At 35.5% G+C, this 12506-nt stretch overlaps 1 protein-coding gene across 1 annotated transcript in view; it reads right to left on the bottom strand.

Annotated features, from left to right (window-relative positions):
- LOC121411707 (adhesion G protein-coupled receptor E2-like) overlaps positions 1–12114 on the bottom strand; it is a 77112-nt gene extending 64998 nt beyond the window's left edge. The window contains exon 1 of the mRNA XM_041604538.1: positions 11556–12114. Within this exon, the coding sequence (XP_041460472.1) occupies positions 11556–11634 (79 nt within the window). The 5' untranslated portion in view covers positions 11635–12114. The remainder of the gene's footprint in view (positions 1–11555) is intronic.
- Positions 12115–12506: the final 392 nt, after the last annotated feature.

Genomic DNA, 12506 nt, shown 5'->3' with positions numbered 1-12506 from the left:
TATGGCAACATTAAGCCATCTTGAGTGTTATTTGCGTAAATTTGGGAAGCAATTGGCCCCAATTTAGTATCTGGGACATGATTTATTATGTTCAAGTACATGGTAAGTTGTTAGGAAGACCGGGCACTGAAGCTCTTTCACGATTTTGATCTACAGTATATCTTCCCAAGTGTTTTTCCTATTGGATTTTATTTTATCGTAAATGGTTTGTTTATAGGTCATCTAATGTAAACGTCACTGAATATTATTCATTATGTGTTAGTATTGATACACACTATGGTCTGATTAAAAAACAATAAATAAACTTAGGCCTTCTTGAGATTAATATCTATTTAACTGGGTGTCTCATCAATATCTCATTTCACTTTAATCGGCAAGTACATAAAACATTATCGATCTCAGTTCAAAACGATGGCGTGAAAAAAAAATAAATCATCACGGTGAGTGGTCATTTATGCCTGAATATTCCACGCGTTTATTTTCATCTAAAAAAACATACATTTTCTGCAGGTAGCCGAACAATCTCTGCATATCTCTTTTAAAAGATAATTGATTCGCTGGAAACGCATAGTTACAGACTCTTATCAAAAGAGTACCTCTTTTTCAGGACCCCCTTTTATTGATTGATTGATTTTTATCTTATTTTCTTTTGGGGGGTAGTCAAGATTGGTTTCGATTGAATAGAGCACCCGATGGTGTTGACTTCAGTCCTTATAGCATACGATGTCGCCATATTTTCACATGATTATTTTACTATTACTCAAGCACTTATAGCATTTCATAGTTGCAGCTGCATTTTTTCATTACTTTATCTTATCCTTACATGTTATGTCCAAATTTTGTTATTTTTCATCTGTTATAGTTTTGTCATATTGCAATGTACTTTCTTGTCATACTACGATTATGTTTATATATTTGAATTTATTTCAAATTTACATTAAGTGCAGAAACTCATGCCACCCCAACTAACATGATTAAAGTTACATGAGGTAACACTGTGATGATGACGTCATCCACCAAGAACTACTGTATGTCCAGTCGGATTGGTCTATTTGAAAAACTAGTTTTGATGTATTCAGTTAATTTGATGAATTAAATTATGACTAAGATTATTGAATAAAAATCTGTCCGTAGAATCATCAAGACATCAAAATCACAGCATTGTAGTCTTACACACCAGAGCCAAATTCGATGCGGCACACAGTAAACAAATATACAACACTGTTTACTATGAACCTTACAGTTATTGTTTAAACAAATGTATAGATCTTAAGCAAAACAGTTTAATGTTCAATATCTAATTGTCAATAAATTAAACATGATTGTTTAAACGGTTAAACAAATACTGTAAGGTTCATATAGTAAAGAGCGTATAAAATCTTAAACAGGGTTTTACTGTGCAGTTGGAAAAGAGAGATGGTTTATCGGAAACGAATCGAAGGGTAACACCTTCAGGATATAAAATGCTATAATAATGAAAGGGGAATGGTGAAGGATAGGATTGAGTTTTCCCTTTGTTCCTTTCCTCTTTAGATGCATATTTTCGAAGACTCTCGTCGCAAGGGATTACGAACATAACAACTCATTTTTGTAATCAATCAATAACTGCCTTCATTACTGTCTATCCAGGCAATGTTAACGTCTATTCTTTGAAATGTGCTATGCAGCTTATGTTGGAGTATAATGGCGATTTTTTTTTCTCAAGACCAATATATGATTTTAGTTAAAGACAGCTGGAAACGCGATAAAAATCAAAGGACAATCGATTATGATGGTGATTAGGTGTAGGGAATATCGGCAAAGTAGTCGGCGCCAAGCACCTGCTGTGATACATTAGTATAACTGATCCGGTAGTTTCCGTTTTCTATGCTTTCTTTCTACACGTCTTAGTTTCCACTAATAAAGCTTGATTGAAGATTAAGTTCTTCTATATTTTATGAGCGCATTGGTTTAGATAGAGTTGAAAACATAGCTACCGAGAGGGGAAGATAATAGGAGAAAAGACATTATAATTAATATGATAAAACAATAATAGCACCAAACTAAATTGGTGATTAAGTTAAATTAAAATGAAAATCATCATCATACATGATTTGAAAGAACGAGACTCTTGTGTTTGAGAAACACAAGTATTGTGAAATATTATGTAAATATTAACATAATTCTTGTGAGAAATATTTAAAATTTGAGAAATATAAAATCTCCCTTATTTTTCTCTTTGACATTTTTTATGAAAGTATTGTTTTGTTGTAATATTTCTACTTAATTTCAATAAAATATATATTTCAATTATGTATGAAAAATAAATTTACAGTGATCAAATTCATACTTTTAACAAACGTTGATTTGAATTGGCGTTAAAGTAGCAAAGAAAAAATGCAAGTATTTGCGTTAAAGAAAAATAAAATTTTGTTCGCATCCTTGGCAAGAAAGGAAGGAAGCAGAAAATTGTGAACTATGATATATTATCTGTTAAATATCGCGTAAACATCTGTAACTGAATTTTCATTTTAATAAGGCAAAAATTTTCGCTCGCTGATTTGATATTTTACCAAATACACCTTGTTGTGCCTCTTAAATGTTTGACTCGTTACGCCATAGAACACACAATGCATATCCTCTCTCTTTCAGCAACAGAGGGCATTACTATATATTTTTTCCTACATCTCTTATTTTTAAAGATGTAATCGAAAGGCTAAATATTTCAATATGACTATAGTATTTCGAGCGTGTGCCTTTATACTTCGAAGAAATGAGAACAATGCAAGCTCACGGTTAAACTTTAATATCATGCCCTAATAAGCAATTTTATCAATACCATTATCGACAACTTAATCAATGACGAATTATGAGGATCGCAAAACTTCCTGACCATCGTGGGAGGAATACAGTAGTCATTCCTAATTTCGAATTGAATATATTTGAATTGCAATTTTTCTAGTTTGAGTAAAATTTGCAACAAAATAGGGATCTAGAATCTATTCACCGAAAGAATATTGCATGTCCCTCTGATTATCTTTGTAATCTAACATGAGTAGATAGATCGTTTAGACTGAATGGGGACATGGCGCTCTTGTATATATGAATCTGAGTCTGCATGTGGCTACAACCCATTTTTTCAATCGAACTTGGGAGAAAAAATTGAAATCTTAAATAAGAACATGGAAGCAAACAATAAGGCACAATAAACGAGTCGTTTTGCATCTTTTCATTCTTAATACATTCTCACAAGGTGACTTTCATCATTTTCATGTGTTTTACAGACTTTACATTTAATGTATATATATTAATTATTGTTATATAGCACTCAACATTTTTTTATCTGTTTACATGGAGCTTAATGAACTATTTCTAAGTGCTGCATGCCTCGGTTCAAGCCGAGGAGAGACTTATGTCATGAATGTGGTATTTTAAAATGAATTTATTGCGATATTTCAACGCGGAATAAAAGGACGGATCATCATCCTTCAGCAAACGTGTTATCATTTCATTGAACTATATTATTGAATTATCATAAATATTTCCAGAGTTTTAGCTGAAGAAGGGGGTCTATCCTTTTATTTGAATCAAATCCATCGTGTAGAACGACATCAGCACCCCCCCCCCCTCAAAAAAAAAGTAGACGGGGGATGACGAAGCACAATCTTCTATATGTTATTATGGTATCTAATTTGAAGAAGAAAATGGGTTCATTTAGACATTAAGAAGCAATTTGTGATCTATCCGCTAATGGAACCACGCTGTATGTATTGCTATCACATCTGTAAGTTCGAATTACCTCAGCTTCTCTTGCACCCCAATGACTGCATCTTAAAACACGTTTAATTGGAACAACAATGCGCTCTGTACTTTGGGGATAATGGTCGGTGAGATGGCTGTGTCGTTAACACATTATCTTGTCATTACCACACTAATTTGTTAATCAACAAGATTAAGCACTGCATCAATACTGATTGACTTGGATTGTACTGCACTGGATTTTCGCAAAAAGACCAGCAACAAAATAAAAGGATTGAGGAAAAAAATACTCTAAATGTTTCAAAATAAGAAAATAATTAATAAAAATAATTAATGAAGTTTTATGTCGCCACCAACATGACAAAGTTGAGCGCCTAGGCAGCTCAGCTAAAGCCGGGGTAATAATAGCAGGGCCCGCTGGTAGAACAGTTTTCGAAACTGAAGTGGCTACCCTGGGTAAATATACCTATATTATTATTCAAATGAAATACAATAACACTCCCATCGCCTCTGATATATTTATTTGATTATTCAGTGTTGGTTCAGTGCATGAATCCCCTCCTCTCTTCTTTTCGACCACATTACAAACATATTTAACTTTTAGAATGGAATTCGAGTTCTTGATTACTCCAATGTTTGCCATTATAATTGACAACCTTACGTAAAGTAAACTCAAATGTAACGTAAAATATAACAACATCTATACCAAGTTAATGATATTGAGTGGTAATGTGGGAATATGCATGGGTAGATGGGAGTCACTGATGAAAGCATTGTGGCGCCACTTTGTCTGAAGCCATTAGTATTGGACCTGGGGTATCATGCCTCCAAACTCCCTCTATTCTTGTTTGGTTTCTTGTTCCTCTTGTCCTTTTCTTTGAGTTTTTCTTAGATACAAAGTTCAGAGATATACCAAAAGGTATGCGCTTTAGAAATGAAGGAACATTGATACATTTTTTTAAAAATAGGATCGGAGTATTGCTTTCCTAATCCCCCTCCGTGTTGTTAGTTTAAGATGTCTGTTAATTAAAAAGAATCCCGCGTTTGTTCTTTTCCTCCCCCATTCTTCCTTCCCCTTCTTTATTATTTTTACACCCACTTTTCTCCTCTTTATTTTTTAAAAATAATTTCCTTCGACTTGTTATTCTTCTTCATTCCTCTTTCCCTCCATCGTTTCATTCTTATATTTATTCTACTTTGTCTTCTCGTCTTATTATCCTCCTCCTTCCTATTCCTGTCATTCTCTTTCTTCCTTTTCGATGTTTCTTTGGTACTTCTTCATTTTTTTTCCTTTTCATATAAAAATTCTTCCTCTTCTCATATATAGCTTCTTTCCTCGTATATACTTAATTATATTGTTCATCACTTCCTTTCCTTCTTACATGTATATCATCTTCTTTTGTTATCATTTGCTCCGTCTCGAGCACACACTCTCTTTTTACCTATTTCAATACTTTGACGCATTAATTAGCTGGTCGGTATCGTGTTTGTTCCTTTATTCTCTGCACAATATTATCTTGTTTGAAAACCTTATCAGACCAATCATTTTACAGTCTTGTCCTAAAACCTGCAAGGCCAATTATTTTAAAGTTTGTAATTGGTGAAGAGAATAACCACACGATGAATTCATCAAGACAGAAACTTATTCATCAACAAAGTTGCTCTTTTTAATAATGCAATATTTCATATCAGTGGTCATAAATGAATTACAGACATATTTTATTATGATTCTTATGCTTTGTTTTAACAATGTTGATTCTGTTGTATAAAAATAATGTAGATCATTTTTTAGTAGATTTTTAGAACTTGTTTCTTATGGACAGTAAAAATATAGAGTTTATTATGATAATTTGGAGACGCTTTATCTGGAAACGTGCATAGCACTCCGAAATTATATCAAAATTAAACAAAACAAAAACCCGACAGTCTTGCCTTGTGCAATCTATATCAATTTGTGAGTAGTAGTGTTTTTAAAGTCAAATGGAGGCTTCAATAAAATGCTTAGGAAACACATTAAATATTTAAGGATAGGGGAAGGGAAACGTGAAATCCTCTGAATAACCAATTCATATAACAAATTGTATTCAAACAGAAAATTAAGTATCTGTAAATAACGTTTTGACGAGTATCTTAACATTCATGTTATGGCAATCTTTCACTATTAACGTGACCAATTTGGTTTGGCTTCAAGTATGTCTTACAGAAGATAATTGATGCACTGACACCACAACCCCCCCCCCCAGTTCATTTTATAATCAACTGAATGTTCCTTTACATTATTATAAAGTACCGCATCCAATTATGATATTTTTCTATAATGATACATTCCAAGATTGCAGTGTAGATGGAAGAAATTAAAACAAATCACTTAACAGGGGCCGCGGAACGGTTTTCAAAGTGGGGGGGGGGGGCTGAGCCAAAAGTGGGGGGCTGACCATGCTAAAAATCACAATTATATGGTCAATTTTACGTTTTTGTACACAGTTTCGGAAAAAAGTGGGGCTGAAGCCCCCCCCCCCTTACGCGAATGAAAAGGTCATTGGGCAAAATAAAAAGGAACCCAGTAATTCAACACATCAGCATATAGCATATGTCATCTACCTCGAAAAATTGGCTAAGTCTGATTTTTCACTTTAATGTGATTGGTGACATCATAAGGAACAACTTCCAACTTGGTGACAAATTTCTAATGGTCATCTTGACCATGTGAGGGGTCAAAATTGGGTCAATAGGGGTCAATTTTTGGAATTGCCCCGATTGTGTTGAGTCATATATCAAATTGTTTGTCTGGCTATACTGAACAAAAAAGTGTACACAACCATATACTCTTGACCTCCCATTAAAAAGTTATGCCCGGAAATGTCAAGAGGTCAACGAACTTTCGTTACATTGTATATTATATGGCAAATTACACTGAAGGTGAGAAAAGCTAATATTTTCGTTTTTTTTCTGTTTTGCATGTGTGTACTTTTTTATTTTTTATTTTAATAAGTTCATCTTCAGAAGTCGTTATCCAGAAGATATTAAGGGTCAAGACAAGGTCAGGGAAAGGTCAAGAGGTCAACAAACTTTCATTGGTAGCCAAAATACACTATAAAAGCGGTTTGAATTTAGAAGTAGGTTCTTCATTTTGAAAAGTCTCTAAGAAGACATTATCCATTAGATAAAAAGGGGGTAAAATGTGCTCATTTAGGAACAAAATAGATAAACAGTGATAGACGTCGAATAGTTTGAGTGTGGTATCATGGTTTATTGCAGGAATATATACCTTGAAACGACTTGACAAAAACCTATAAAAATCGTATCATCTTCATGACGTTATAAGTGCAACCAGCTCTTTCCGAGTTGCTTGATTTAGGAATTCAACTCAAGTTTTTTTTTTCATTTCAAATTTACCGGTCTTTGATATGTAAAAAGAAACATTTCATCCATTTGTTTTGTACAGAATATTTTAATCAACAGAAAATATTGTAATGTACTGGGGTATATGTGTAATACTATGCTAATAAACACATCGATTGATCAGTGCTCCCAACTCCAAAGAAAGATGCCCAACATCTTATTTGACTTAACTTACGAATAAGATAATGAGGTTAGGATTGAGGATGATATGATAAGTTGGGCTCCAATTGTTCCTTGATTAATTGGAACGAGTGACGGTTATATTATTTCTATCAAAGAGGCAACATTTTCAGGCATGCTCATTGTAGTCGTTAGTGTCCATTATGCTGATGTGATATATTCTGACCATTTCTGGAGCCAAAAAGGACTGCACAATATTTCTGATTGTGCTGTCATTAACACGGCTTTTAATTTAGGCCTACTATTTTACCAAGTGTTTATCAAGTTTTTTTTTCCAGAGCATACAACGTGAATCTAAACTTAATACCTGTTCTCATGATAGTGATATGCATAGATGCTGATTGTTCTTTTGTCGTTTTTTTTTCTCCTACTTTGTGAACTACCTGGATGTTGCCAGAAATAATAATCACATCAAATTTCATTGAAGTAAACCACGGCCATGCCGCAGCGGGCGGAGGGGGCAGAGGCCCCCAGAAATTGTGAAAACTTCCTAATTTTTTTTAACTGAAAGATACATAACAATTGACCAAAAGTATGCACGAAATCTATAAATTTCTCTTTACAATATGCAAAAGCGGCCCCGATGATTAGCTCAGAACAGCACAACACCAGAATTGTGTAGTCCTTCTTGGCTCCAGAGATCGAGTAATGGTCAGAATATATCACATCAGCATAATTGACATACACTTCTACAATACGCATGCCTGCATGATGTTGCCTCTTTGTCAGAAATAATATAACCGTCACACATTTTGAATTAATTAAGGAGCAATTGGAGCCCAACTTATAATATCATCCTCAATCCAAACCTCATAATATTATTCTTAAGTTATGCATCTTTCTTAGGAGCTGGGGCACTGGTCAATCGATGTTTATTTTGTTAACATACAATAATTTCTGTTGATTGAAATATTCTGACAAAGCAATGAAGGAAATGTTTCTTTACATATCAAAGACTAAATTGAAAATGAATTGAACTTAAATTGATTTCCTTAAAAAAGAAACTCGGAAAGAGCTGGTTGCACTTATTACATCATGAAGATGATAAGATTTTAAGGGCATAAGGGTTTGTCAAGTTGTTTCAAGGTATTCCTGCAATACCATGATACCACACTAAACGCATTCGACGTCTATCTCTGTTAATCTATTTTGTTCCTAAATAAGCATCTTAATTTATTTAATGTTATAGATACAGACTTTTCAAAATAAAGAACCCATAAAAGATGAGACTTCTACGATTCTAGTCGCTTTTAGTGTATTTTAGCTATACATGTTGACCTTTTGACCTTTCCCTGACCTTGTCCTGACCCTAATATCTTCTGGATAAGGACCTCTGAAGGTGAACTTATTAAAATTTAAAATAAAAAAAAGTACAAACATGAAAAAGATAAGAAAGAACCCCCAAAATAGCTTTCTTAACACCTTCAGTGTAATTTGCCATATATACAATGTAACGAAAGTTCGTTGACCTTTTGCTATTTCCGGTCATAACTTTTTTACGGGAGGTCGAGAGTATATGAATGTGTACACTTTTTTGTTCAGTGTAACCAGACAAACAATTCGATGTATAACTCGACACAATCGGGGCAATTCCAAAAGTTGACCCCTATTGACCCCATTTTGACCCATCACATGGTCAAGATGACCATTAGAAATTTGTCACCAAGTTGAAAGTTGATCCTTGTGATGTCACCAATCACATAAAAGTGAAAAATCAGACTTAGCCAATTTGTCGAAGTAGCCGGTAAATCATGACATATGCTGCCTGACTAATATCTACGAACGCCACCGCCATCACCATGATCACGTACACACTTCCATCATGGAGATACCACCACCACCAGTAGCGGATTAAGCCGGTTTTATAAAGGCACAATGCTCAAGACGGTCTCACCATTGTGGACACGCACGATGACCTCGAAATGCTAATGTATCTAACCCGGTTAGTTCCGCCACTGTACCACAACAACCACTTCTCTACCACACCACCAACCATCCCCATCATAATCATACGCAGACATTTTTTCCGGGGGGCAAGACACATTAAAAAAATCGAAGAAACTCGAAAGCGAGGGAGCGAAGCGACGGAGCTAATCACAGAGACGACTTTGCATATTTTCTGAAAATTTTCTGTAAATGTAAGTTTCCAAAAGTTCGGGGGAGGGGGGCAAATGCCCTTTTGCCCCCTACCCTCTGCGTACGGCCATGATCATCAGCATTTTCTTTCTCGTTTTAATTGCTTCGTCTTCTTGGTGTTTATATTTGTTCAATTGTTCAATTCTGAGATTTCGTAATGTCAGTTATTTACATTTCCCATTATTTTCTACTTTTGTTCATTACATGTTGAAATAATGTTCTGCATTCTTGCTGTTTGTATAAATTTGTTTTCTAAGTGCATACTGATTTATTTTTTATTGTTTTACACGGCCAAACGGAAACAGGTCATGCATCTATTTTTTAAACAGTGGCGTAGCTAGGATTTTTTTCCTGGGGGGGGCACTGGGGGGTCCTTGCTTTTCAGGGGGGCACCATTTTTCCGGTGTGTGTATGTGTCACAAGGGCGGATCTGACTTTCGCCAATAGGGGACAGGGCCCGAAATTATCTTCACCTATATTTTCCCCGATCAGTCACTTCTTAGTTTATTCTTATAAAACAACATTAACATGAAATAATCTCAAAAGCCTTATAAAAAGTGCGAGCGCGAAGCGCGAGCGATTTTTTTATTTCTTTTATGTAATATTCTGGGCAATGTTATGTGTGAGCCTGATCAAGATTCGTATGTAACTAGATGGTTACTGCGAACGCCAAGTGCGAGCAGAAATTTTTATTAACTGTTCCAGCATTATCGAAAAGGGACCTGTTAAGGACTGCTTACAGTTATCCACGAAGACGGTATATATTTCAATAATGCGAGCGCGAAGCGCGAGCAAATTTTTTTGACATTCCGACCTAAAAAATGGTAATTCTAAGCACTTTTTGTATTAATAAATGGGATATATATGTAACTAAACAATTGATGCGAGTGCGAAGCGCGAGATGAAAAAAATGAGATTTTAGACCTAAAAGCGGGATACTCTATTCACATTTTGTAAATCATAAATAGGATATAGTTAATTGGGTATCATTAATAATGCGATCGTGAAGCGTGAGCAGACAATTATTGATGTTCTGATGTGAAACTGGATAATTCAAGTACATTTTAAATAAAGAAAATGCAGGTTATCACGCATGTTTTAGAATCTGGGCAGTCTGAATACATTTCTTTAATGGAACATTGTGGAATACACGTAGACAATAGGAACTTGGAAAATCAAACAATGTGACCACGCAGCGTGAGCTTAAAATGCTGATATGCAGACCGTAAAACGGACATTTTACAAAGCACTTAAATTTGCAAATGAAAAAATAATGACAGCTCGATGTCCGAGCTAAAATATTTTTTTGTATAATGACTTCAAAACTCAGCCTATTGAGCAAGATATGAATCTCATCGAACAGGCAATTCTGGCGCGAAGCGCAAGCAAAAATTTTATATAGTAACATGAAAGATGTGGGTTTTTTTGGCAAGTCTTCCCCTCACATTATTTCATACACTCGTCTTCCTCCTCTTATTTTCCTCTCTTTTTCTTCTTCTGTCTTTCTTCTTATTTTCCTTTTTTTTTCTCTTTCTCCTTTCTTTCTTCTTTTTTTCTTTTTTTTTGCTCTGCCAATTTTTTACGGGGGGCACCTGGGGGGCACACCAAATCTCAGGGGGGCACGTGCCCCAGTCCCCCCCCCTCCGTAGCTACGCCACTGTTTTTAAACTGTTGTAAAACAAATATCAATCAATCAATCAATCATGGCTACAAGCAGGGAAGAGGCCATCATAATTATGTTTAGATGGGACAACTCAAGCACACACTTAAGATGGTGGGCAACATACTGGCCACTGTGTTGGGTAATGTATGTTGTTAAAAATATATATATTCTGGGCAATTATTACCCGATTGAGCAAAATTTAGTACCCAATTATTAGATTTTATTACCCAATTTGGACAGATTTTAACCAATAGTTGCGTGGACCGTATGTTGCCCAGTGATGGTTAAAAATTAAGCCTTTTTACCCAACCTTTTTAAGAGTGCAGCCACCATCATACACTGTACTCTTAGAACAACATTTATGAAAGAAAAATGCTCTCTCCTCTTTCCCCAAAAATCAAGATCTTCAAAGTAATAAATAAGTCAGAACACTCACCTGTCACCGCCAATCCTTGCTTTACGCTGGATGTTAATACAACCAGGACACTTAATGTATTTAAAAAACTGATATCCATCAGAAACTTTCGTATTTTGACTTGCTTGGTAGAATTAAGCTCAAGTCAGTGACACAAACACCAATGATCAAGCGAGAACGGAGTTAAACAGTCAATCTATGTTCAGGATACGCTGACATTTAAGTGCTTTACCAATCATTTGTGGGTGTTTTTACCCACAAAAAAACAATAGAGGATAATATCTCATCTAAATTAGAAACAAATATCAGCTGTAAAAGACGCCGACAAGTGGATGGGCATGTTCTTGAAGGCTCATGGCATCTTTGTAAACGTAAGCGATGGAAGGTTTTCCTGAAGTCAATTAAGAGATCAAGTCAATTTTTTAGCAACGGCGAGGGCGAACACAGTAAGTTTGAAGTTCCATCCGGCTAATCTACGGTAGATATAGGCTCACCGCAAGGGTCCTGTCAGATCCCATCAGTTTGGTCATACATGAAGCACCACAACGCACACAGTTCGGACGGTCATGGTACGCAGGTGTTTAGGATAATGAAGGGTGACTTGTTCGTTCAGCCCACCACACGCCAAACGCACGTGACTAGCCCAGAGGCAACGTTTTCCAAAAGATGGAATGCGGATTAAGAAACTGAAATGATCGAACACATTGGTCCTATACGGAGCTTTTCTTCGTAAATTGAAATACATGTAGGTCTACGTACGCCAAAGGCGCATGCCCCCTGTAAAACTATTTTACGTTTGATCCACCCCCATCCCTCTAAAAAAAAGGGGGGATAAGGGAAGGGGGTGAGTAACATAAGAAAAGAATTAGCGAATGAGAATCAAAAGCAGAAATGCAATGCATGAACGAAAGAGTTTCCTTATTTCAATTTTAAAGAAACAGCAATAATGCCCCATTGCGCTACCGCGCGGAA

The sequence above is a fragment of the Lytechinus variegatus genome, chromosome 3, assembly GCF_018143015.1.
Source record: "Lytechinus variegatus isolate NC3 chromosome 3, Lvar_3.0, whole genome shotgun sequence".
In the NCBI taxonomy this organism is placed as follows: domain Eukaryota; kingdom Metazoa; phylum Echinodermata; class Echinoidea; order Temnopleuroida; family Toxopneustidae; genus Lytechinus; species Lytechinus variegatus.
This window is presented reverse-complemented; position numbering and strand designations above follow the sequence as displayed.